Raw genomic sequence first — 22,541 nt, 5'->3', positions numbered from 1 at the left:
CCTCCTGACTCCAGGGTTGGTGCTCTATCTACTATACCACCTAGCTGCCCCAGATCTGGAAGGGGCCCCAGAAATCATCTACTCTTACCAACAGAATTTTTTAATTTAAATTTTATTTTATTTTCCAATTACATGCAAAGGTAATTTTCAACATTCATCCTTTTGCAAGTTTTTGAGTTCCACATTTTTCTACCACCCTCCCTTCCCTCCCCGCTCCCCATAGTAGCAAATATGTACAGTTGCGTTTAATGTAATTCCATATTAGTCAAGATGTGAAAGAGGAATTAGGCCTAAATTAGGACTAGGGGAAAAAACATAAGTAAAAAAGTTTTTAAAGAAGTTTTAAAAAGTGAACATTGTATGCTTTGGTCTGCATTCAGTCTTCATAGTTTTTTCTTTAGATTTAGATAGCATTTTCCATAACAGGTCTCTCGGGATTGTCCTTGATCAATGAACTGCTGAGAAGATCTATGTCCATCATAGTTGATCATCTCATAATGTTGATGTCAATGTGACAATATTATCTTGGTTCTGCTCTCTTCACTCAACATCAGTTCAGGAGAGTCTTTCCATGCTTCTCTAAAGTCAGCCATTGGGGCAGCTAGGTGGTGCAGTGGATAAAGCACCAGCCCTGGAGTCAGGAGTACCTGGGTTCATATCCAGTCTCAGACACTTAATAATTACCTAGCTGTGTGACCTTGGGCAAGTCACTTAACCCCATTTGCCTTGCAAAAACCTAAAAAATAATAAAAAATAAAGTCGGCCGCTTATGATTTCTTTCAGAACATTTTTTTCAAAATTTTTTCAAAATTTCTTTCAAATTCTTTTCAGAATTTCTTTCAATATTCATAATAATTCATTTATCATAACTTGTTTAGTCATTCCTCAATTGATGGACATCCCCTCAATTTCCAATTCTTTGCTACTGCAAAAAGAGCTGCTTTAAGTATTTTTGAACATGTGAGATTTCCCTGTTTTTTATGATCTCTTTGGGATATAGATCCAGTAGTGGTATTTCTGGATCAAAGGGTGTGCACAGTATGATTGGCCTGATTTACCAGTGCAAATAAGGGTTGGGAGAGTAGGTCCATTATTAAAAGTAAATATAAAGTAATAATGGGGAGAGGAAGACCTTAACAACTGAAAAGGCCACTTGAAGAAGGTTGCATTTGAGCTGAACTTTGAAAGAAGTTAGGAATTCTAAGAGGTGAAGATGAGAAGGGAGTATATTCCAGATACAAAGGATGATGGGAAATATCATGTAATCCAGTTTAGATGGAAAGGAGAAATTATGAAAGACTGTATAAGTCTAGAGAGATAGAGTGGAAACAGATTGAGAAGTGTTTTAAATGTCAAAAAAGGAAATAATAAAAGGAAACTTAGGGTATCAGATACACTGTATACAAGCCATCATACTTGGAGTCAGGAATATATGGGATCAAATCCTGCCAGCCTGAGCAGATCCCTTGCTTTCTTTGGGCCTCAATTTCTTCAACAATAACATGAAAGGGATAGACTCAATGACCTCTAAAGTCCCTTCCAGCTCTAAATTTAGGATGCTATTTTATTCTTTCAGCAATAGGAAGTCACTTACTGGACATCTCCTGAGTGAATATTTTTAGGCACCTCAAAATTAACATTTCCAAAAGAGAATTTCAATCTTTTGCCCCCAAAGCTTCTTCTGACCTCTCTGTTTGTCAAAGGGTATCATTACCCTTCCAAGTGATTATACAGACTCAAAACCTTGGAATAATCCTTGATCCTCCCATCTCTCCACACCCATATCCAATAATTTGCCAAGCCTTGTCAATTCTACCTCCACAAAATCTCTCCTATCCAGTCCCCTCTCTCCACACACATAGGCCAGGTCTCTCAATTGGACTATTATGAACTGCCTCCAAATTAGATTTCTGGTTTTCAGCCTCTCTCCTTTCATCTTCCATATAAATTTGACCACATCCTTCCTGCTATTCAATGACTAAATACTTTCAATGACTCCCTATTATATCTAATAACATGTAGTACTTTAAGGTTTACAAAATTTATATTTATATATATGTATGTATGTATGTATAACATGTATATATGCTTTGCATATAGTAAGTACTCAATAAAGGAATTATTCATATCATCTCATTTGATCCTCACAATAACCCTAGTTAATATATGAGGAAATTAAGACCTAGAGAGATAGGATGACCTACTCAGGGTCACACATCTAGAGTATAAGGGAGAATTTAAACCCTCTTTCAGATATACTCTATTCCAGTCAAATTATCCCCCAAACAATATTTTATCTTCTACCTCAATATTTTTATATAGGCTGTGCCTCATGACAAGAATGAGCTTTTTTACTTACTGTTCCTTTTTTTAATTAATTTGTTTATTTAAGGCAATGGAGTTAGGTAACTTGCCAAAGGTCACACAGCTAGACAATTATTAAGTGTCTGAGGTCGAATTTGAACTCAGGTCCTCCTGATTCCAGGGCTGATTCTCTATTCATTGCACTACCTAGCTGCCTCCACTTAATGTTTCTTAGAACCATTAGTTTCCTTCAAGGCTCAACTAATGGACCACTTTGTATGGCAAATTTTTTCTGTTCCTAGTTGTTGGAATTTTTTTATTTAAATTATCATTTATACATACATACATACACACACACACACACACACACACAAGCACAACTGTTGCATATTTTATCTTCTCCCCTTTCTAAGTAGAATGTAAAATCCTTGAGAAGGACATTTTAAAATCTTCTTTGTATGCACCACTATCTTACACATAGCAAGAAATAAATGCTTATTAGACTAGATGGATAGACACCATGATTTTATTTTATTTTTTGCATATAAACTATATCTGAAACTATTTCTGTTGTTCTTAGAATAAGGAAAAGTTATGATCATAAGGACAGGAAGGAGAAGACAGAAGGAGCAGTTACTTAACTCAGTCTCACTATCTGTAAAATGAGGATAATGCAAACATTTCTTACCTAACAGGACTCTTCATAAATTGAAATGCAAATCTATTATGAGAGAAAGGCAATAAAGTTCAAAGTGAATCCAGAGGATCCTGGGAGAGAACATAGAGCATTTCATTTTGCAAGGGATTTCAGAGACCATCTGGTCTAACCTGTACCTGAATGCCCTCTGTAACATATGTGACAAGTAGTCATCTAGATTTTGCTGGTACCTCCTTTGGTCATTCTTTTTTGTAGTATTTTAAAAGAAAGATAGAGAAGCTTTATTCATACTGAAGCTCAAATTTTATAATCTTCCTTTGGATTGGTAATGTCCCAGTTCACTTTTATATCCCTGACACCTAGCAAAGTGCCTTTCTAGTATATAAATGTATAAGTATATATATATGAATACATGAATAGGCATATGTGCACATGTGTGTACATTGCTTTATATGGATATATGTGTATAATATTCACGTGTGTTGTGATCATGTGTGTACATGCATATATGTATGTGTGGACAAGAGCTATCTTCCAACAGATCATTTGGTCAAATGATATGAACAGGCAGTTTTCAAAAAAAGAAAGGTAAATGGAAACAATGTAAAGACTAACTGAATGCCTTCTGTGGGGGGGTGGGGAGAAGGAAGCAAGAATGAGGGGAAAATTGTAAAACTCAAAATAAATAAAATCTTTCTAAAACAAGAATGGTAAGCTATCAACAACCATATCAAAAAATGTCCCAAGTCACTAATAATATAAGATATGCAAAGTAGAACAGTTCTGAGGTTCTACTTCACATTTATTAGATTGGTAAACATGACAAGGAAAAATGCAATTTTTTAAAATTTATTTTTACTTTTTTTAGGTTTTTGCAAGGCAATGGGATTAAGTGGCTTGCCCAAGGCCACACAGCTAGGAAAAAGGCAATTGTTAAAGGGACTTGGGAGCATAGCTACATGGATGCTCTGCTGTTAGAACTATAAATCAGTTCAGTCATTCTGGAAAACAATTTAGAACAATAACCAAAAAGTTACTCAGTGACAAGGAAGAGCTAAAGGAAAGGTCTAATATGGACAAAAACACCCATAGCAGTTTTTTATGTAGAAAAGACCTAGAAATGGGAGAGGGGATATCAATTGGGGACCTATTAAGCACATAATGATATATACATGTTATAGGATATTATTATACAAGAAATGACTAAAGGACCGGACTTAGACAAACCTGGGAAGACTAATAGGACTTGATATAGAAGAAAGTGAGCAGAACTAGGAGAACCATAAGAAAGATATTTCCCAAGAGCTTGTTCTAGGACACTAAGGAAAGAAGACTTAATGCAATTAATAGCCACAACTCCAAAAGACTAAAAGTTAATGTTTCTTATCTTGTGTCAGAGCAGTGTTGAATTCGAAGGTTCAGAACAAGATATCCACTTCAGATATACCTATTTGCTACTTTTTTTTTGAGGTGGGGAGGAAAGACAGTGATTGCAAGATCTTCTGAGACTGTAATAATACTTAGAAGAAAGCATATGAGGAAATTCAGAAAGCAGCAACAACAACAAACAAACAAGCAGGGCAGTTTTGGAACAATAGTTTATTATATGCTTTAAAAAACAAACTATATAATATAAATCCCAGTTTCATATATAAATTTTTCTGTTCTTTATAAATACAAATGATCATTTTTGTTTTTAATCACTATTTGGTTTATAAATTTTAATTAATAAGTGTGTCAAGTTTATAACAAAAAAGAAAAAACTTTAAAGAGTGCTAAATTTAATTGACAGTCCTCTTTAGAGCTCTCTCTCATATCTTGACTCTGGACCTTTTTTACTAATTGTCTTCCAAGCCCAGAATGCTCTTGCTCCTCACCTTTGCCTCCAGGCTTCCTGCAAGTCTCAAGAAAAATCTTATCTTTTAAAGGAATTCTTTCCTGATTCTCCTTAATCTTTTGTGTGCCTTCCTTCTGCTGATTATTTCCAATTCTTCATATATGTGTGTGTGTGTATGTATATTATACATGGAGGGCAGGGACTGAATTTAACTTTCCTTTGAATCCTTAGCCCTTAGCACAGTTGCCTACAAAGTCTAGTACACTATGTGCTACTAAATATGTAGTAGGTGAATAATAAATGCATATTGACTGAGCTAACTTCTCTTGGATTCAATGCCATATCTACAAAATGAAGGAGCCAGATCATGTGATCTTTAAGGACTCTTCTATGGCTCTAACCCTAGATCATGGCTTCAGTCATATAGAGGCTGTCAGAGGAATGAAAGGGGATGGGATAATCCCAACCCTCTATTTGATAGATTCCTATTTTAACTATTCCTGCTAATTAAGTCCTACACTCAGTAGTTGCTACTCCTTTGAAGGACAACAAATCCTGTTAACACCCTCTTAATTCCTTGCTTTGGAACATATCACTGCCTATTCTAATTGCATCTCTGAGGAAGAGAGGAAAAACCTTTAAAATGATATAGTTATCAACTTAAGGATGGGGAGATAAGGTAAAATGAAGATAATCTATTCATTGCTTATCTCTTATTAGAGATAGCATGGGGAAAAGTCTGTAAATTTAAAAATGCTATACAAAAATGTGAGTTCTATTATGAGAGAAAGGACTTGGAGAGAAGTGGGGGGGGAAAGGAATGGAGTTGGGAGTCAGAAAGAAAAAGGCATTTATTAAGGTTTATGATGTACTGGGAACACAAAGAGAATGGCCAGAGGGTCCTTCTGTTCTCAAGGAGCTCACTTTCTAGTGGGGGGAGGATCTGGGAGGTGGTTTATGTGATATTAGATATTCAAATTTTCAGGAGTAAGAAAGACAGGAAAGTCCTCTGGTTCTTAGGACATGAAGGCAAAAGTGATATGCCTTCTGTCTCTGAAGTTGATCCACCTGATAAACTCCAGAGTCTTGATTTCAAACTCTGCTATCATTATCTGATCTATGAGTTAATGCAATTTCTAGTGTCATTTTCATTGATGAAGTGATTTGTTTCTGAGGTGCATACACCCGACCAACTCCAGGTGACTAAGTTAGAATTGTTTTATGATTATTTGGCTAATAACCGTGTCATTTTCATTAATAAAACCATTCGTTTCTTAAGTTGATTCACCAGACAAACCCCAGGTCACTAAGTGGAAATGCTACTCCAGTCATCTGGTTTGTCCATTTTCATAGATAAAACCATTTGTCTCTGTAGCTGATCCACCTGTCAAATTCCAGGTAACCGCGCTGAAGTCCTGCTTTCGCCACGTATTGGGTTCGAACATTTTCACCGACAAGAACCACTCGTTTCTGGAGCGATCCATCCGACAAGCTCCAGGATCACGACCTCATTTGATCTCTCATTTAATGCAATTTCTTGGCGCCATTTCCGTGGGTAAAGCCGTTAGTGTCTAACGTGGATCCCCGCCCCCCCACAAGCCCCAGCAGTTAGAGCTTCACTTTTTGGAAGCGGGGCAGTCTGGTCGCAGAAAGCCCCCCCTTACATTACCTTTGGGCTCTTACCGCTCCACTGCTCGGCCCTCGCGGGGGCAGGGCAAGGGGGCCGCTCCTAGCCTTGACCTGAGGGAGTCGCGGCCGAACCCGAGGTCTTTCCCGGCTCCCGGAGCCCGCTGCCGACCCTCTCCGGCCTCCGCCTCCCACCACCGCTACTGCGCAGACGCCCAGCTGGAGGCTACGTTCCGCGCCTGCGCGGATCCCGGCTCCTCCGGGAGCTAATTACGGCGCTGTCCAAATAGACCGGCGTCGGGAAGGGGAAAGAATCTTGGAGAGAGGGAGGAGGGGAGAGGCTGACGCATGCGCGGTGGATCGCCCTGCGCCTCTGCCCCCGCCCCCGCCCCCGCGGCTTCCCGGACTCGGAGCCCAGCCGGAGGGGAGGTGGGCTCGGCGCATGCGCGCGGCCAGCCGCTGGCCGGCGGCCCCGCGGGCGGCGGCAGGGCCGGAGCAGGAGCGCAGGGATGCCGCGGGAGATCATCACCCTGCAGCTGGGCCAGTGCGGCAACCAGAGTGAGAGCCGGGCCTCTCGGTCGTCAGCCCGGGCAGCACCCCCGTGGTCTCAAGCCCGCCTGCCCCTACCCCCCTCCTCCGAACCCCCGCGGGAGACCATCCCTCCTGTCCCCGGGTGCCCCAGAGTGACAGGACCCGAATGCCCGGCTCACCAGCCTCGCGCTGTGACTGGTCCCAACAGGACCCAGCATCCCGCCTCTCAGCTGTGGCGGGGAGTGGTGGGGGTGAGGGGTGAGAGCGGGGTGGGGAGGACGTGGCTCGTGCCCTCCGGGCTCAAGGGTCCGCTACCCCAAGGCAAAGGTGAGATTGGTCCATTCTGGGTATATCGGTATTCTGTCATCCCCACAGTCGGGTTCGAGTTCTGGAAGCAGCTCTGCGCGGAGCACGGCATCAGCCCGGAGGGCATCGTGGAGGAATTTGCTACCGAGGGCACCGACCGAAAGGACGTCTTTTTCTACCAGGTGCTCTTCCAGATGCACGAGCACAGAAAACTGGGCACCCAATGGGCAGAGAGGCATGAGAGGGGAAAGACGGTATCTGACCAGAGGAAGCAAAGTGCCTGCCTCTTAGGTAGACAAGAGGTCCGAAGTGGCTGAGCAGAAAAGGGTCAGCGCCCTGAGGGAACTGAGAGGGGTCGGGCGGCTCCTGGATGTTGGGGGTCTCCTTTGTCTTCTGTTTTTCTGTGACAGGCGGATGATGAGCACTACATCCCAAGGGCTGTGCTGCTTGACTTGGAGCCTCGAGTGATCCACTCCATCCTCAACTCTCCCTATGCCAAACTCTACAACCCTGAGAACATCTACCTGTCTGAACATGGTGGAGGGGCTGGTAACAACTGGGCCAGCGGCTTCTCACAGGTACCCAATGGAGGATCACATAGGCATGTTGCATAAAGACATCTCTTCTGGGATTACTTCATAACCTCTCCCCAAAACTAGCCATCTCCTAGGAACAACTCTTTATTTAAGGGGAAAAGCCCCTAAATTCTCAGACAGACCTAAAAATCAAACGAGGATTTGGCCAGACCTACAGAAAACAGTACTGTGTAAGAGAGGTACAGGAACTAAAATGGAATTTTCTGTAGTAAACATCTACTTAGGAGCAGCTAGATGGTGCAGTGGATAGAGCACCAGCCCTGGAGCTAGTAGGACCTCAGTTCAAATCTAGCCTCAGACACTTAATAATTATCCATGTGTGACCTTGGGCAAGCCACTTAACCCCACTGCCTTGCCAAAAACAAACATCTACTTGGAGCTCAGGTTTTTTTGTTGCAAGGAAGTCAATGGTGTTTGAAGGAAGAGCTCTGTATACTGTCAAGAGAAATGGAAGATAGATACTCTGTGTGCACAAGCCATTGACCTTGCCCATGTTCCTACAGGGGGAGAAGATTCACGAGGATATCTTTGATATCATAGATCGGGAGGCAGATGGCAGTGACAGCCTAGAGGTAATGACCCCAAAAGAACCTAAAAGAATCATAACAACATATGACTGAGAAGAATGGGCAACACACAAGGGTATTATTCCTTGTCTTTCAGGGTCTTTCTTAACAACTTCATAGACTTTCTTGAATCCCCAAACCTTTCCCACATCATTGGGTAAGGTTAGAAACAGGGCCATGTTCCCCATGTGCTATTGTGTTTGGGCATGAAGCCAAGAAGCTTTGAGGAAGCAGTGGTTGGCATAGTGGATAGAGCACTGGCCCTGGAGTCAGAACCACCTGAGGTCTCATAATTGATACTGATTAGTTGTGTGACCTTGGGCAAGTTCACTTTACTCCATTGCCTTACAAAAAAAGGAAAGCAAAAAAGCTTTGGGAAGGACCATGATTAGGGGGTTCCCTTCATTTCTTACATAGAGGGTGACCAGTTCTCCACTCCCTCTGTATCCAGGGTTTTGTATTGTGCCACTCCATTGCTGGTGGAACTGGCTCTGGCTTGGGCTCCTACCTCCTAGAACGGCTGAATGACAGGTAAGTATGTGTAGAGGTCCATCTTGTCCTTTTCTGGGTAGCTGAGAGAGAGAATCAAACCCCTGGCTCACTGAATGTCCATGGGGGCTGATACATGCTGGCTTTATCTTGGAATAAAGAATAGCTCTTCCCCTTCCTGGTAGGAGAGTTGATGTTAGCCAACAGAAGGTTGGGCTATGCCCCAGGAATTCCCTGGAGGAAAACTGTCTAGGAGGGTGGGCAATTTCTGACCTCCCTTTTCCTGGGTTTCTTAATACTACTTTCTGCCCTTCCTTAATCCTTAATCCCTCCCCTCTAATACAGTCAAGGAATGTAGAGATTCATCTTTATTAACTCTGTTCTGCATCACTACCACCCAGATACCCCAAGAAGCTGGTGCAGACATACTCAGTATTTCCCAACCAGGATGAGATGAGTGATGTGGTCGTGCAACCCTATAACTCACTGCTAACCCTCAAGAGACTGACACAGAATGCAGATTGTGTGGTGAGCCTGGGGAAGAGAAGCCAGGGTCCTCTTTACTTATAATAAAATCAATTTATCCTCTAGTAAGTTAGTTGTGCCTACTCCTCAGTAGTCACTGAATCAAAACGAGCCCTCGTTTAGCATCTGGGAGAAACTTTGAACAAGTTGGAGCAGAAGTATCAGATTCAAACCCTCCCTTCCCTCCCCCCACCTCATTGCTTGTAAATAGCTTAAAATCTAATGTGGTTGACAGAATACAATAATAAAGGATACATATAAGCATATATCTAATGTACAGAGCACCAGACCTGGAATCAGGAAGACAACTTCCTGAGTTCAAATCCTTCTTCAGACACAGGCTGTGTGACCCAGGGCAAGTCACTTAACCTTGTTTGCCTTAGTTTCTTCATCTGTAAAATGAACTGGAGAAGTAAATGACAACTCCAGAGTCTTGCCAAGAAAACCCCCACACAACTGAAAAAAAAATTCAGTAAGCCTTCCCATTCACCACTGTGGAAGAGATCAATGTGTTTTCTGGCAATTTGGGGTAAATGTAGCTTATACTTCAAGCAAAACTGACTTTCCTCTGATCTCTACTCCTCAGGTGGTTCTAGATAACACAGCCCTGAATCGAATTGCTACAGACAGACTGCACATTCAGAACCCATCTTTCTCCCAGATCAACCAGCTGGTGAGTCCTTTCCTCGATATAGAGTTACTTTTCAGTTGTCAGTTGGTCCATGCCATGGGATGGTGCTAGTGTACTTCATAGTTTGTGACCAATGCAGCAATTTTCCATTTCTCTGGCAACTCTGCCCCTTTAGTGTTGTCTTTGCCCATTAAGATCCTTGAAGGCCAGGGAGAGACACAGGTGCTTATTTGTATCCTAACACTTCCCCTCCCTTAGTAGAGTGTCTGGTACCTAGTACATTCTTAGTCCTTTCCTTCCTCCCTCCCTTTTTCCTTCCCTCCCTCCCTTCTTCCATTCTTTCTTTTTTCTTCCTCCATTCCTTTTTCCTTCTTCCCTTCCTCCCTCCTTCCCTTGCTTTTTTTCCTTTCCTTACTTTCTTCCCTATGGCCACAGGTGTCTACCATCATGTCAGCCAGCACCACAACCCTGCGCTACCCTGGCTACATGAACAATGACCTCATCGGCCTCATCGCCTCCCTTATCCCTACACCCAGGCTCCACTTCCTCATGACTGGCTACACCCCACTTACCACTGACCAATCTGTAAGAAGCTGCCCTTGCTCTTGTCTCTCCACTCCATCCCATGTCGGGATTATTGCCCAGCAGAGACAGAGTGGGCCTGAATACTACTGTTCTTCCTGCTGTGTGTCCTGACCCCAAGACTTTCTCAAATCCTGACTCTTGTCTCTCTCCCTTTTTCCTCCCTGGCAGACAGAAAGGCTGCACTGGAGAATCTGTCTTTTCCCTTCTATTTTTTAAGTCTCAGACCTTGGGCTGAGGACTGAATCTTTAGCCTTATGACTGGCCTCCATAGCCTACACAGTGCCAACTGTAGGTAGTCTAGACCTACTATATGACTGATCCTTGCACGTTCAGAATATAGAATACTTGGGTTCAAATCAACTCTATGTGGAGGAAAGGTTTTTTAGTATCTGTAACAGTCTAGTCTTTTAACCAAAGTGGGTCTCAAATTTTCTCATCTGTTAAGGTGAAGATTCCAGTTCTAAATCTATTATCCCACAAGACTATTAGGAAGGAAATCAGCATGCTATGGACTTTATAAAACTCATTTCTCACAACCTCCCTGGGATGTGCTTACTGTTATCTTCCAGTTGAGAAGACTGGTGCTTAGAGTTTAAATAGTTTGCTCAGGGTCATTCAGTTAGTACCGTTGTGTCTGAGGTTGAATTTGAACCCAGGTCTTCTTTATTTCAGGTCCAATGCTCAGTTTGATACTCAGCTGCCTCTGACTATTACACTTATATTGAGCCAAAGGACAAACTAGAGACATGGAGTTCAGAATGAGTTTCTGAGATTTAAGCCTCTGACCACTAGATCTGTATTCTGGGCCTGGTGGGGGGGGGAGGGGAGGTGTGACAGGTCACTCCTGTTTGTAGCTTTGTGCAAACTGTACTAGTCTCTTTCTGGTCAACTCTGTGTCTCTTCTGGTATTCAAGCATGGTCCCTGATAGCCTACTCCTTCAGGTGGCCAGCGTGAGGAAGACAACAGTGCTGGATGTGATGCGTCGGCTGCTGCAGCCCAAGAACGTAATGGTATCCACAGGTCGGGATCGCCAGACCAACCACTGCTACATTGCCATACTCAACATTATCCAGGGAGAGGTGGACCCCACCCAGGTGGGTAATTTGCCCCACCTAAATAACCCCTGCCCCACTGATACTGAAGGGACCTTCTGACTATTCAGGGCTGAGGCCAGTGGCTGAAAGTACCTCCCACATACCTTGAGTGTCTTCCCCATTTCTGCCTCAGGTCCACAAAAGCCTTCAAAGGATCCGGGAACGCAAATTAGCCAACTTTATCCCCTGGGGCCCAGCAAGCATCCAAGTGGCACTGTCTCGGAAATCACCCTATCTTCCATCTGCCCATCGAGTCAGTGGACTCATGATGGCCAACCACACCAGCATCAGCTCCGTGAGTTTATTCTAGCCCTCACCCTCTACCCATACCCATGTTTCCTCCTATGCATGTTTCAAGCTGCTGTTCTCACCTTTTCATCACCTCATCTCCCCCACTCTAAATGTGTCTGGCACTACTTCCTAAATTATGGGAGAAGACAAAGATAATTTCATCTAACCTCACCAGTTTCCCAGACCAAGACCATGCTGTCCACTTAACTGTGTCCCTTCCTCTACCACTCCTACCCTAGTTATTTGAAAGCACATGTCACCAATACGATAAATTGCGGAAGCGAGAGGCTTTCCTGGAACAGTTCCGCAAGGAGGACATCTTCAAGGAGAACTTTGATGAGTTGGACACCTCAAGGGAGATTGTGCAGCAGCTCATTGATGAGTATCATGCTGCCACCAGACCTGACTACATCTCCTGGGGTACCCAGGAACAGTGATCTCCTTCCTACTCCAAGGATAACAGCCCTACATTTCACAATTGTTAGCATGTGTGCCATTGTGATTGTCTCCCTTCGATCTCTTCAGAAAGCTTGAGCTCCAGCATGAACACATTAGCTTTTTCCATTTACCATACCTTTCCCCCTTAAGTATGAACACAGTAAAAATCTAATAGTACAATTATATGTTGTCTTTCTGTGTTGACCATCAAAAATAAAACACTGAATAGAACTATGAGGTGTGTCTATTCATGGACTTTGCAGGAGGGGTCTTTATGTCCTGTTTTGTCCATCATGGATAAACATTTAAATCTATTTGAATTTAAACTTTGGATGAGATTGATCATGTTGCTTCCTTTTTCTGAGTCTCAGTTTCCTCATGTGAAATAGAACTAGCCTTGTTGCTGAATTTTTTTTTTTTAAGAGAAATACAGGGCAGCTCAAAGGTCCAACCTTCTAAAAAATCCTCACTATAAATATTCATACCAGCCTTTAGCTGAAGACTTCTAATGAGACTTCCTTTTGATATGTCCATTCCACTTTGGGATAGCTAAAATCACCAAAAGTTTCATTTTATGGCAAACCTAATTTGCCTCTGCAGTTTCTTCCCTCTGCTCCTACTTTTACCTTCTGAGGTCAAACAACAAATTTAATTCTTCTTTTACAAGAAAACATTTCAAGTTGCAAAACTCTCCCTAACTTTCTAGCTTCTCCAGGCTCAGCATCCTCAGAATTCTTTCAATTAATCTTAATGTGGCGAGTCCTCAAGGTTCCCTCCAATTCTATGAACCACTGATTCTGTGGGGAGAAGGATGTGGATAATGTGGGAGTAAGGGAGAATGGATTAAGTATGAGACAGCCAGCTGAGCTTGCCTCTATTTGATCTTTAAATTAATCTCCTACCTTCCCAAAAGCCCCTGCCTTCTAGCGAATAAGGGGAGAAGGAATGATACAGTGGATAGAGTGCCAGAGCTGTAGCCAGAAAGACTTAAATCTGGCCTCAGATACTTAACTAGCTGAATGACCCTGGGCAAGTCATTTAATTCTGTATGCCTCAGTTTCTTCATCTGCCAAATGAACTGGTGAAGAAAAGGGCAAATCACCCTAATATCTTTGGTCAAGAAAATCTCAAATGGGGTCTTAAAGACTTGGGCACAATTGAACAACAACAAAGGAAGAAAGGTTGACCACACACTAAGCGGACTTCCTTTCACTGATGGGGCTACCCACTGTGTCCCCAATCCATGGCTTTGACACCTCTTCTCAATCTAGAGTGCTTCCCTTCAGCATATGGTGTTAGTACTGCCCTAACCATTCTAATAAGGAGAGATCAGAGGTGCTAGAGATGGACCAGCAGGGATGCTAGTCATGATCACAGGGTGTAGACAGAGACTGGACACCTGTGCAGGAATTTGAAAGTGTCAATGCTAGTGACTCAGCCTCCTTCCAGCCTCAGGGACGCCAAAATGTCGCCCCCACACCACAAGGAGAGGGGAAGAGGAAGTAATTATCAGCTTCTGCTACTGCCCTATTGCTCCACCCACTACCCTTGGGGCAACATCTTAGACTGTATGGGGTTAAAGGCGGAAGGTCAAGATGGGTGGTGTCCCAGTGATGTCCAGCCTCCTGGCAAAAGTCCAGAATATGGGGGTGGAAGGTGGGGCCTAATCCCAAGGGAGTAACTGAGGACCACAGTTTAGGCTAAGGCATTCAAGAACTGTTGACATCACTCTCATAGGAAGAGTTTGTGTAAATAAAGATTTTTTTCTTTTCTTCTACAAATAAATTAAGAAACATACTAGAAAATTGTCCGTGCCTGTCAAAATCCTAGCCCCTGGGTGCAGGAGGAAGGAGATGACAAGGGGGCCCTGTCCCTGCAGGGCTAATGTGTGTGGTAGGGTGAGTCAGTGGTTCTTGAAATCCCAGAAGAGTTCAAAACCCAGGTACTATGATAGATGTTCATGGGTGGGCAAGCCATGATTCCATCACTCTCCAAGTCTTGCAGCTGCTGATGACCAAAACTGTCGGATTATACTTGGTGGTCATCGAGACCTGGATTTTGGCTGACAGGGGAGGGTGTGGCTGGCAGGTCTGGTGGCGTGACAACATTGCAGGATCTATCAGGAGTGGAGTTAGCCAGGTAGGCATTCACTAGATGCACGATCTCTTCCACCTTAAGAAAATAAGTGAAGGACATTAGGCACCTATTAAGTCATTACAACTATTTTTCAGTACTCCCATTTCTTGGCTACTTTTTTTTAAACCTCTGGTAGTTTGTTTTTTCTTTTTCTTTTTTTTGCAAGGCCAATAGGGTTAAGTGCTTTGCCCAGGGCTACACAGCTAGGTAATTATTAAGTGTCTGAGGTCAAATTTGAACTCAGGTCCTCCTGACTCCAGGGCCAGTGCTCTTTCCACTGCACCACCTAGCTGGCCTAAAACCTTTTATCCTTCTACCTCCAGTTTACCTGAGGGCTCTGAAGGAGCAGCTGGCTGTCCCCAACCTTTAGTGCCAGAGTGTGTGGACCAGTCAACTGGCAGGCAGCCACATGACCATAGTTGACACTGTGGATGGGCTCAGTCTCCCCTGGTCGGGATAGGGACATGGTCTTGGCCCCTACACCAAGGCAGAGTTGCTGTGGGACACCACCCCCAGTCTCCTAGTGGACAAAAGGAACAAGTCAAATAAAGGAGGAGGGATCTATTTCTTCAAGAGGGGAGGGAGCAGGAAAATGACTGTGTTTTGGAGGAGGAGGAAGGAGGAGGAGGAATACTCCTGATCCAGATGCAGGGCTCCTATAGGATGGATACTCAAGGGCAGTAGTATGCTGAGGACAAGGACTTCTTGTTCATCCTCCCCCCTTTTATGAAGGAAAAGGCATCCCTGGAAAGTAGGTATTGGCACCCAGGGGAGTCTGGTGGGAGAGCAGGAGTGGTGAAAAAGTAGAAGTAGTCTGGGTAAACCTGAGCCCTCTCTGCTCACCGTGCTCAGTTCCAGGACGTCATACCGGGCAGCACCGAAGCCTGGACACTGGGCAGCTAGAGCCAAGTAGGTCGCCATTGCTTCGGCCTGGCCCATTCCCCGAAGCTGCTTCCACCCTCCCAGGACAGCGGCAGCAGCTCCCGCACCTCCCCCATCGCGGGCCCCGGGCCCCCCACTCCGGACCTCGGCCCCACGTCGGGCCCGCTCGGCCCTCCTCTTGGCTAAGCCCGGACTCCAGAGCGCCCCGGCCAGCAGGGCGGCGGTAGGGGGAGTTCTAGGGGCTGGGCGGAGTGGGGTCTCTCGGGTCAGGGCGGCGGCGGGGAGCAGGCGGTCTAGACGCGGAAGAGGAGCCAGAGGAGAGAAGTCACGGTGTAGACTTTGGAGGCGCAGGGCGGCCAGGGCCCTCAGCGTGTCCTCGGGCGGGGGCGGCCGGCCCCGCAACAACAGAGCGTGGGCCTGTAGAGGTGACACCACGAGGGAACGTGAAGGCACCTGGAGGTGCGGATAACGGGGCATCTAGGAGGCAGAGGGCGCCTGAGCAGAGCTGACCCTTGGGCAGACTGGACAGTCAGCTAAAGGGAACTTAAGGAGGGGTTCACTGGTATGTGGGGGGGATGTCTGTGGAGTGGGTGGGTGTGGTGTGTCCGCGAGCTCACACGAGCAGGGCCAATATTCAGGGTTCCACACCTGCTCAAATAGGAAAGGTAGTTCATGCCCGTCTGGAGGCAGCCCCTCAGGATGCAGAGGTCCGTGTAGACGCAAACACAGCCTCCAGCCCGAATCTGGAGATTCTGACTCCTCTGCAGTCAAACTGCGAAGCAGAGACATTTGACAAAGGGCTTAGGCGGAGGAGTCCGGAGGACCCCAGTAGTTCAAAAAAACAAAGCCAGGAATGGGGCCGGGGAAGGGCCTGGATTGGATGGGCGGGGTAACTGTGGAATTGAAGGAGTTTCCAGGAGTGGGAACTGGAGGAAGGGAAGGTTGGGGTTGGGAGCAGGGGCAAGAACTAATAAAGGCAAATACTGAGACAAGCACTGGACATTTACTTCTCAAACCTGGTGAGCACGTCTGCCACTAGAGCTCCTCCAGCCAGGGCCCGCTCCTGCGAGCCTCTCTGCTCGTAGAGTGCGAATGCATTTCGGCTCCGAGCCAAGCCCAGTCTTCCCACAAGCTCCCGCGACACCTGTGGGCAGACAGAGAGGGGTGGGCAAATGTCCTACCCCCAACCCAGGGTAAAGGAGTCATATAACCTTAACTGGAAGATACAACTCTCATTTTACAGAAAAATAAACTTGAAAATAAACAGAAAAGTTATGTGACTAGACCAGGAGATGAGATGACTCTTCACCTCACCTAACAGCCCCAACCAATCTCAGTGATCAGAAGTGCTAGGGTCACCTAGGACTGTTGAGGGGAGATAAGTGTTTTGAAAAAATCATAGGTTCATAGATTAATATCTGAAAGGAACCTTGGACGTTAAAAGTCATTTAGTATAAATTTCTTCTCTTTTTCAGATGAGGAAACAGAGATAGAGACCCCATGGCTAGTAAGTGGTCTATTCAGCTGACCTGGGGGAAGTGCTAGGCTGGTCCTTGGACCTCAGGTTTAGAACTCAGTCTAGATCATCCCCAGGTTCCTTCCAATTCTTCACTTTATGAGTATACATTTTAAAGGTGGCTGCTTTCTGTTGGATTAAGGGGGTTCCAGTGTCCAAGCCATGAACTGCTGTCCCAACACTCACCTCCGAAGCAGTAGTGTGTGAATCAATGACCACGCTGCAGGCCCCTGCTCCTGGACAGTGTACAGTACACAGAAGCTTCTGACGCTGGCTGAGAGCTGAGATCTCTGCCAAAGATGGCACCAGTTCCCTGCCCCTAGTACGGCCCAGAGCCTTCCTGATGAACCGTGTATACTCAGCCAGTTCAGTGTCCGGGAATGCTCTCTCTGTCCTGAGAAGCATATTCAGGCTCAGCACTTACCCAGCAGGGACCCCTCCTTCTCAATTCTGTGCCCTCCAGCCTGCAACTGTCATGGTCTTCTCCCATCCTGGGCATTCCTGTTATCTCTAATCTTCCTGATCTCTTTTTTCCTCAACTTTCCTTCCCCCACATCCTTTTCCACATTCTCACACCTTAATATGACATCATTACAGAGCAGCCAGATTCTTGATCTAAGATTAGTTGAGCGCCCCGACCTTAAGGGTCTCCCCTTACATTCACTCCTCATTTTGTACCTCTATGGTACCCATCATTCTTCATCTGTCCTGCCCTGCCCTGAGTCACCTTCTTCATCCTCACCTCTCCAGGTGTCCCAGTAGATGCCCCCGAACGGCCCCCCCAGGCCGGAAGGTGCAGCTCATGCAGCAGAGAAGCTGCCAGTACCGCAAGGCAGCAGGGCTGTTAGAATCAGGGGATTCTGGGGGCCCAGCAGGGCCAGAAGTCTGCTTGGCCAGCTGCAGGAAGAGTTCATCCCGGAGTGCCGGCAGGTCCCGACAAGTCTGGAGCACACCCTGCATTAGTGGCCCTGGGCGCCGAGCCCCCTCTAAGGCCTGCAGGGCCAAGAACAATCGAACAGCTTCCTCTCTAAGTGATGCATAGCCTGGACCTGGTGGAGAGAAGAGACAGGGGTTAGGGATGGAGAAGATGGTGAGTTAAACTGGGCTTGGGGCTCTTCAGGAGGAGAGACAAGGAGTTCAAAGAAATGCAAGAAGTCTGAAACTATAAGACTGGGGGTGGGGGTGACACCATAAGAGAAATCAATTATACCAAGGGGGATATAATAATAATAATAATAATAATAATAATAATAATAATAATAATAATAATAATAATAATTCAATATTTACAAAGCATCTTCCTAACACCTAGACATAGAAAGAAGTTATCCTCATTTTACAGATGAGTAAATTGGGGTTTGCCCATGGACAACACAGGTAAGAAATGTAGTCAGATTTCAGATTTCAAGGACAGAGTTTTCTATTATACTTTTGTACCTTCTCTTTCCCAGGATGTCCAAGGTGCCCCAACTGTGAAGAGCCATCTTTTTTTTGAGGGGGGTGTCATATTTCCCTGTCTCCCATTCCATGAAGTCCTAACCTTCTCACCTGGAGGGCCAACTCCATAGGGCAGAGGCAGGAGTGGGGCATACAAGGCACTGCTTGTGTGTCTCAGAATTGGGTTTCGACGATAAATGAGGGCCACAGCCTCAGAGTCTCCACCACTTTCCTGAAGTATTGGAAAAAGTAATGGGTAAGGGATAAGGTGGGGGTCACTTGGACTATTCCATAGCCTCTCTGTTTAACCTCGATGACCCACTATTTTTATCACTGTGGTATCACAACATAACCACCTCTTATCCAGATTCTTCCATACCTGAATATCCCGAAGTAGGAGCTGAGTGGGAGTCTCAAATGGTGCCTTCTCAGCAATCACAATCCGAAGTGCTGCATCCCAGCGAGCAGCTTCAGCTAGCCGAGAAGAGCAGAGTCGGACACTGTGTTTACGGCTAGACACTGTCACTGACCAGAGGCCTGAGGGAAGAAGACAAAGAAAGATCACCACCCACTGGCCCTTCATCAGAGAATGTTGGGGAGTGGTTACAGGAGTGTCCAAGGTTAAGAGGAGAGGGTCCCTAGGGAAAGGAGGAAGATGTTTGGGAGGTGGAAAGTATCTGTCCTAAGGGTCTCACCAGTTTCCTTGGGCTTTTGTTCAGGACCCGAAACAGAACATAGACTGGTCAACACCAGGCTCCCAAGCCTCCGAGCCCCACTTCCGCTTCCACTGAACTGGTCCAAGGAATCACGAGTGAGCACGAACCAGGCTCTGCGAGAGGGCAGCCAGGGCAAGGTCCCCCCTCCCCAAGGCTCCCGCTGCAGCCAACCTGGTGAGAAGGGAAGGAAAGAAGGCAAATCAGAAGAAAAGGAATTCACTAGTCGGAGTGTTGGGGAGTGTTAAAGTGGGAGTTCCGACTGATGGAAGGGATCCCCACCTTTGAGGATGACGTCTTGATCCTCTTCAGGGGGACCCCGCTGGGGTATAAGGCTTCTCGTCTCCTCTGAACCCTGCAGCCTAGGGAAGGTGAGAGGAGCCACCAGTAGGTCTGAGGAACTCCCATCTCCCAGAAAGAGGTCGTACCTACCTAATCCAATCAGATCCCATCCAGACTCAGTGTTCCCTTGGCAAGGAAAGGATCTGGAATTCCCGTAGTGGGCGGGGGGAGGGGAAGGGGCGGGGACAGAAATGTCTCAATCCGAGTTCCTCCCCTCCCAGGCTGTGGGAACCGCTAGGCAGTTCTGACCTCGATCCAGAAATAGCTCAGACCACCAGCCCCCCTTTCCATGTTCCCCGACAGACCGCCTCCCTTATTACCCACCCCCCTCCCGGACCCCAGCCAAACCACAGCGTCCGGCTTGGAGCTGCTTCCTTATTGCCTAACTCGGCGGGAGGGTGAAGACTAAGAGAAATGGAGGGTCTCGGGGATCAGGGACCTTGGAAAGATAAGATATAGGGACAAGGAGAAAAGAATGCACTTACCTGTCCGAGCCCGGCCCGCTTCTCCCGGGCTGTGTTAGCGTCACCTCCAGTGGGCCCTGCAGCGGTGGGAAAGAGATGCCCAGGGATTAGAGGCCTGGCTACACCGCATCCCTAGCCTTTGCCTCAGGCTCCTCAAATCAAGGGATTAACCAACAAGAAAGAAATGCGTGGGTATCATATCTCCCAGGGTTCGAAGGAGAGCTAGTTCCTCTGCTTCCCCCTCCCTTCAGTCAGTATGTGTTACAGTCGCGGACATCGGAGTGGAACAATAAAAAAAGAAATTTAACCCACTTTGGTCTTTACCCTGGTAATATACATTTAATCACCCCCTTTACCAATCTTCCCTTCCCTGAATAGGGTGGTACAGGCTGTTGGTCGACCTCAGGGAAGGAAAGACAGACACCAAGAAAAAGGATTCCTTCGTATCAAGTTCGAGGGTTCTTTATTTCATCACCTCCCACCCATAGCCGCAAGCCTGGGGCGGTAGAGAAGGGCATGCATTGGAGAGGGACTCAGTCCCCTTTCCCTGATGCTGGGCCTGGGCGTCCAGCTCACCGGCCCAGGGCATTCCCCCCACCCCCCACCCCCGGTTGTAAACTAGCTTCCTAGCGCTTCTGTCAAGACAGGGACTCAAGAAAGAATCCATAAACCGGCCCGGGAACCTCGCCAAACGGGAACCGCGCCACGGTACCAGTACGCCCCAGGCCGGGCAGCAGCGAGAGAAAAGGAGGGGGGAAGGACAGGGGTGGAAGGGGGACCTGGGACACCTGTCCACAGAACTCCGGGGGAGGGGGGGAGACGAAGAAGAGAGCCGACCCTGTGCGAGGCTGGGGACTTCTGGTGCGTTCCTTTCCAAGGCTGCTCAGCTTCCCTCTCCTAGGAGGGGGAGCTTCTGGGTGGGAGTCTCAGCCGCGACTTTTGGGGGTAAAGCAAAACTTTGGCCTCCCTTCGCAACCCTTTACTGCCCTGTCTTCTCTCCCTCCCTCCCTCCCTCCTCTCTCCCCTCCACCCCCTGTCACTCCCCGCCCCTCTATATTTATCCTCCCTCCGCCTCCGCCAGGTGCTGGCGCCGGCTCCGCGGTGCAACCCGCCCCACCCGGGCACTCAGCCACCGGGCCCGCCGGGGACCCCAGGGCGGGGGGAAGGAAACACGGAGGAGAACGCGAAAAGCTGCCCGGACCCCCTGGCAGCAGGCGGTCTCTTAAGTTAAGAGTCAGTAGTGCAGGAGTGACATTCAGAGTCTAGCCCTTCCTTGCCTCAGTTTCCCCCAAAGGGAAAAGTCAAGTGAATCCTGTCCCGTTCCTTGGAGGTTCTCCACCGGCCCACGGGGGGGGGGGGGCCGGAGAGGAGCAGAGCTCTGTCCTGGGTGGACGGGGAGCGTTCAGAGGTCCGGGTGCCCTCCCGCCCCGCCCCGTTCTCCCGGGGGAGCCGCCGCCCCGGCCCCGGCCCCGGCCCCGGCCCCGGCCCCGGCGGGCAGCCAGCCCAGCGGACTCCGGAGTCCGAGTCGCCCAGCCGGACTCTCCACATTCCTCTGCGCCGGCGGAGGCGGAAGGAGACGGGACGGGACGGGACGCGGGCCAGCGGCAGGAGGGAGAGGCCGGGCCAGAGGCCGGGCCAGGCTGGGCCACGCGCGACGCCTCCCCCGCCGCCGGGCCCCGGCAGGTGGACAGCGCCCCAGAGCGCCCAGTGGGGCCGTCCTGCCCGCGCGAGGGCAGCAGCCCGGCGCGGGCAGAAAGGACGCCCTTCCCCCGCCCCCGTGGAGGCCTCCCCGGAGGACCCCGAGCCCCGCAGGCCTCCCGGGCTTACCCGCCCGCAGCTGGCCGAGCCCGGGGCCCGCAGCTCGAAGGTCTCCTCGTCCTCGTCCTCGTTGCCGTCGCCGCCGAGCTCGCCGTCCCCGTAGTCCCTCCGCAGGAGAGTGAAGCCCCGACGGCAGCAAAGGAGCCACCAGAGCCCCCCCGGGAGAGGCATCCGGCCAGCGGGGGGTCGGAGGCGCGGGCGGCCGGGGCGAGCCGCGGGAGGGGGTGACGGGTCGCGGGCCTCGGGCCAAGGGAGAGGGCGGCAGCGTGCGGGCCGGGGGGCGGCGGGGCGCCCTCCGGGGCCCGAGGCTAGTCAGTGTCTGGGGCCTCGGTGGGGGGACATGCTCCAGGCCGGGGGGGGGGGGGGAGATAGCAACGTCCGGGGCCGGGAAGCGGCGTCCGGCCCGGCGGGGGGCGGCGTCCGGTGCGGGCTCCCGAGCGGCCAGTTGTCCGAGCTCCGGGAGGGTCGCGTCCGTTGCCGCGTCCGGTGTCCGGGGCCCGGGCGGCGCGCGCTGCGCTCCCTGCAGCCCCGGGACTGGCGCGCGGGGGGCGCGAGCTCTGCGCCCGGGCTCCGCCCCCCCGCGCGATTCTTCTTGCCACCCCCCTCCCCTCTCTTTTCCCTCCGCCCCTCTCCCAGAACGAGGCGAGGGCTGGATGTCGTCACAGACTCTTCCGACCAATTCCGGTGCCCGGCGCCGGGAGCTTCGGCCAATGGGGTGAGGGAGGCAGCGGCGGGTTGCATCATGTGCCCCCTGG

At 48.2% G+C, this 22,541-nt stretch overlaps 2 protein-coding genes across 5 annotated transcripts; one reads left to right on the top strand and one right to left on the bottom strand.

The window, feature by feature from the left end:
- Positions 1-6,811: 6,811 nt before the first annotated feature.
- On the top strand, positions 6,812-12,727 carry LOC141513729 (tubulin gamma-1 chain-like). 3 transcript variants are annotated; one of them, XM_074223845.1, is made up of 11 exons: positions 6,812-6,983; positions 7,332-7,564; positions 7,673-7,840; positions 8,362-8,430; positions 8,876-8,955; positions 9,315-9,441; positions 10,025-10,111; positions 10,505-10,654; positions 11,597-11,749; positions 11,883-12,044; positions 12,280-12,727. In XM_074223845.1, exons 1-11 carry the CDS (start codon positions 6,935-6,937, stop codon positions 12,475-12,477), a joined length of 1,476 nt encoding a protein of 491 aa, XP_074079946.1. In that variant the 5' UTR covers positions 6,812-6,934; the 3' UTR covers positions 12,478-12,727. The 3 variants fall into 3 exon arrangements, with proteins under 3 accessions (XP_074079946.1, XP_074079947.1, XP_074079945.1); XM_074223846.1 differs by having other exon boundaries at positions 6,816-6,983; positions 7,332-7,444; positions 12,280-12,726; XM_074223844.1 differs by lacking the exon at positions 10,505-10,654 and having other exon boundaries at positions 6,856-6,983; positions 12,280-12,726.
- Positions 12,728-14,221: 1,494 nt separating this feature from the next.
- PLEKHH3 (pleckstrin homology, MyTH4 and FERM domain containing H3) lies at positions 14,222-22,396 on the bottom strand. 2 transcript variants are annotated; one of them, XM_074223843.1, is made up of 13 exons: positions 21,796-22,396; positions 19,990-20,045; positions 19,445-19,524; positions 19,145-19,336; positions 18,829-18,986; positions 18,561-18,681; positions 17,755-18,061; positions 17,199-17,406; positions 16,513-16,640; positions 16,145-16,268; positions 15,458-15,913; positions 14,943-15,134; positions 14,222-14,650 (listed from the first exon to the last, which is right to left on the bottom strand). In XM_074223843.1, the coding sequence occupies exons 1-13, from the start codon at positions 21,955-21,957 to the stop codon at positions 14,507-14,509; spliced, it is 2,328 nt and encodes a 775-aa protein (XP_074079944.1). In that variant the 5' UTR covers positions 21,958-22,396; the 3' UTR covers positions 14,222-14,506. The 2 variants fall into 2 exon arrangements, with proteins under 2 accessions (XP_074079944.1, XP_074079943.1); XM_074223842.1 differs by having other exon boundaries at positions 16,504-16,640; positions 21,796-22,395.
- Between the last annotated feature and the right edge of the window lie 145 nt (positions 22,397-22,541).

The sequence above is a fragment of the Macrotis lagotis genome, chromosome 2 (assembly GCF_037893015.1).
Source record: "Macrotis lagotis isolate mMagLag1 chromosome 2, bilby.v1.9.chrom.fasta, whole genome shotgun sequence".
Classification (NCBI taxonomy): Eukaryota; Metazoa; Chordata; class Mammalia; order Peramelemorphia; family Peramelidae; genus Macrotis; species Macrotis lagotis.
This window is presented reverse-complemented; position numbering and strand designations above follow the sequence as displayed.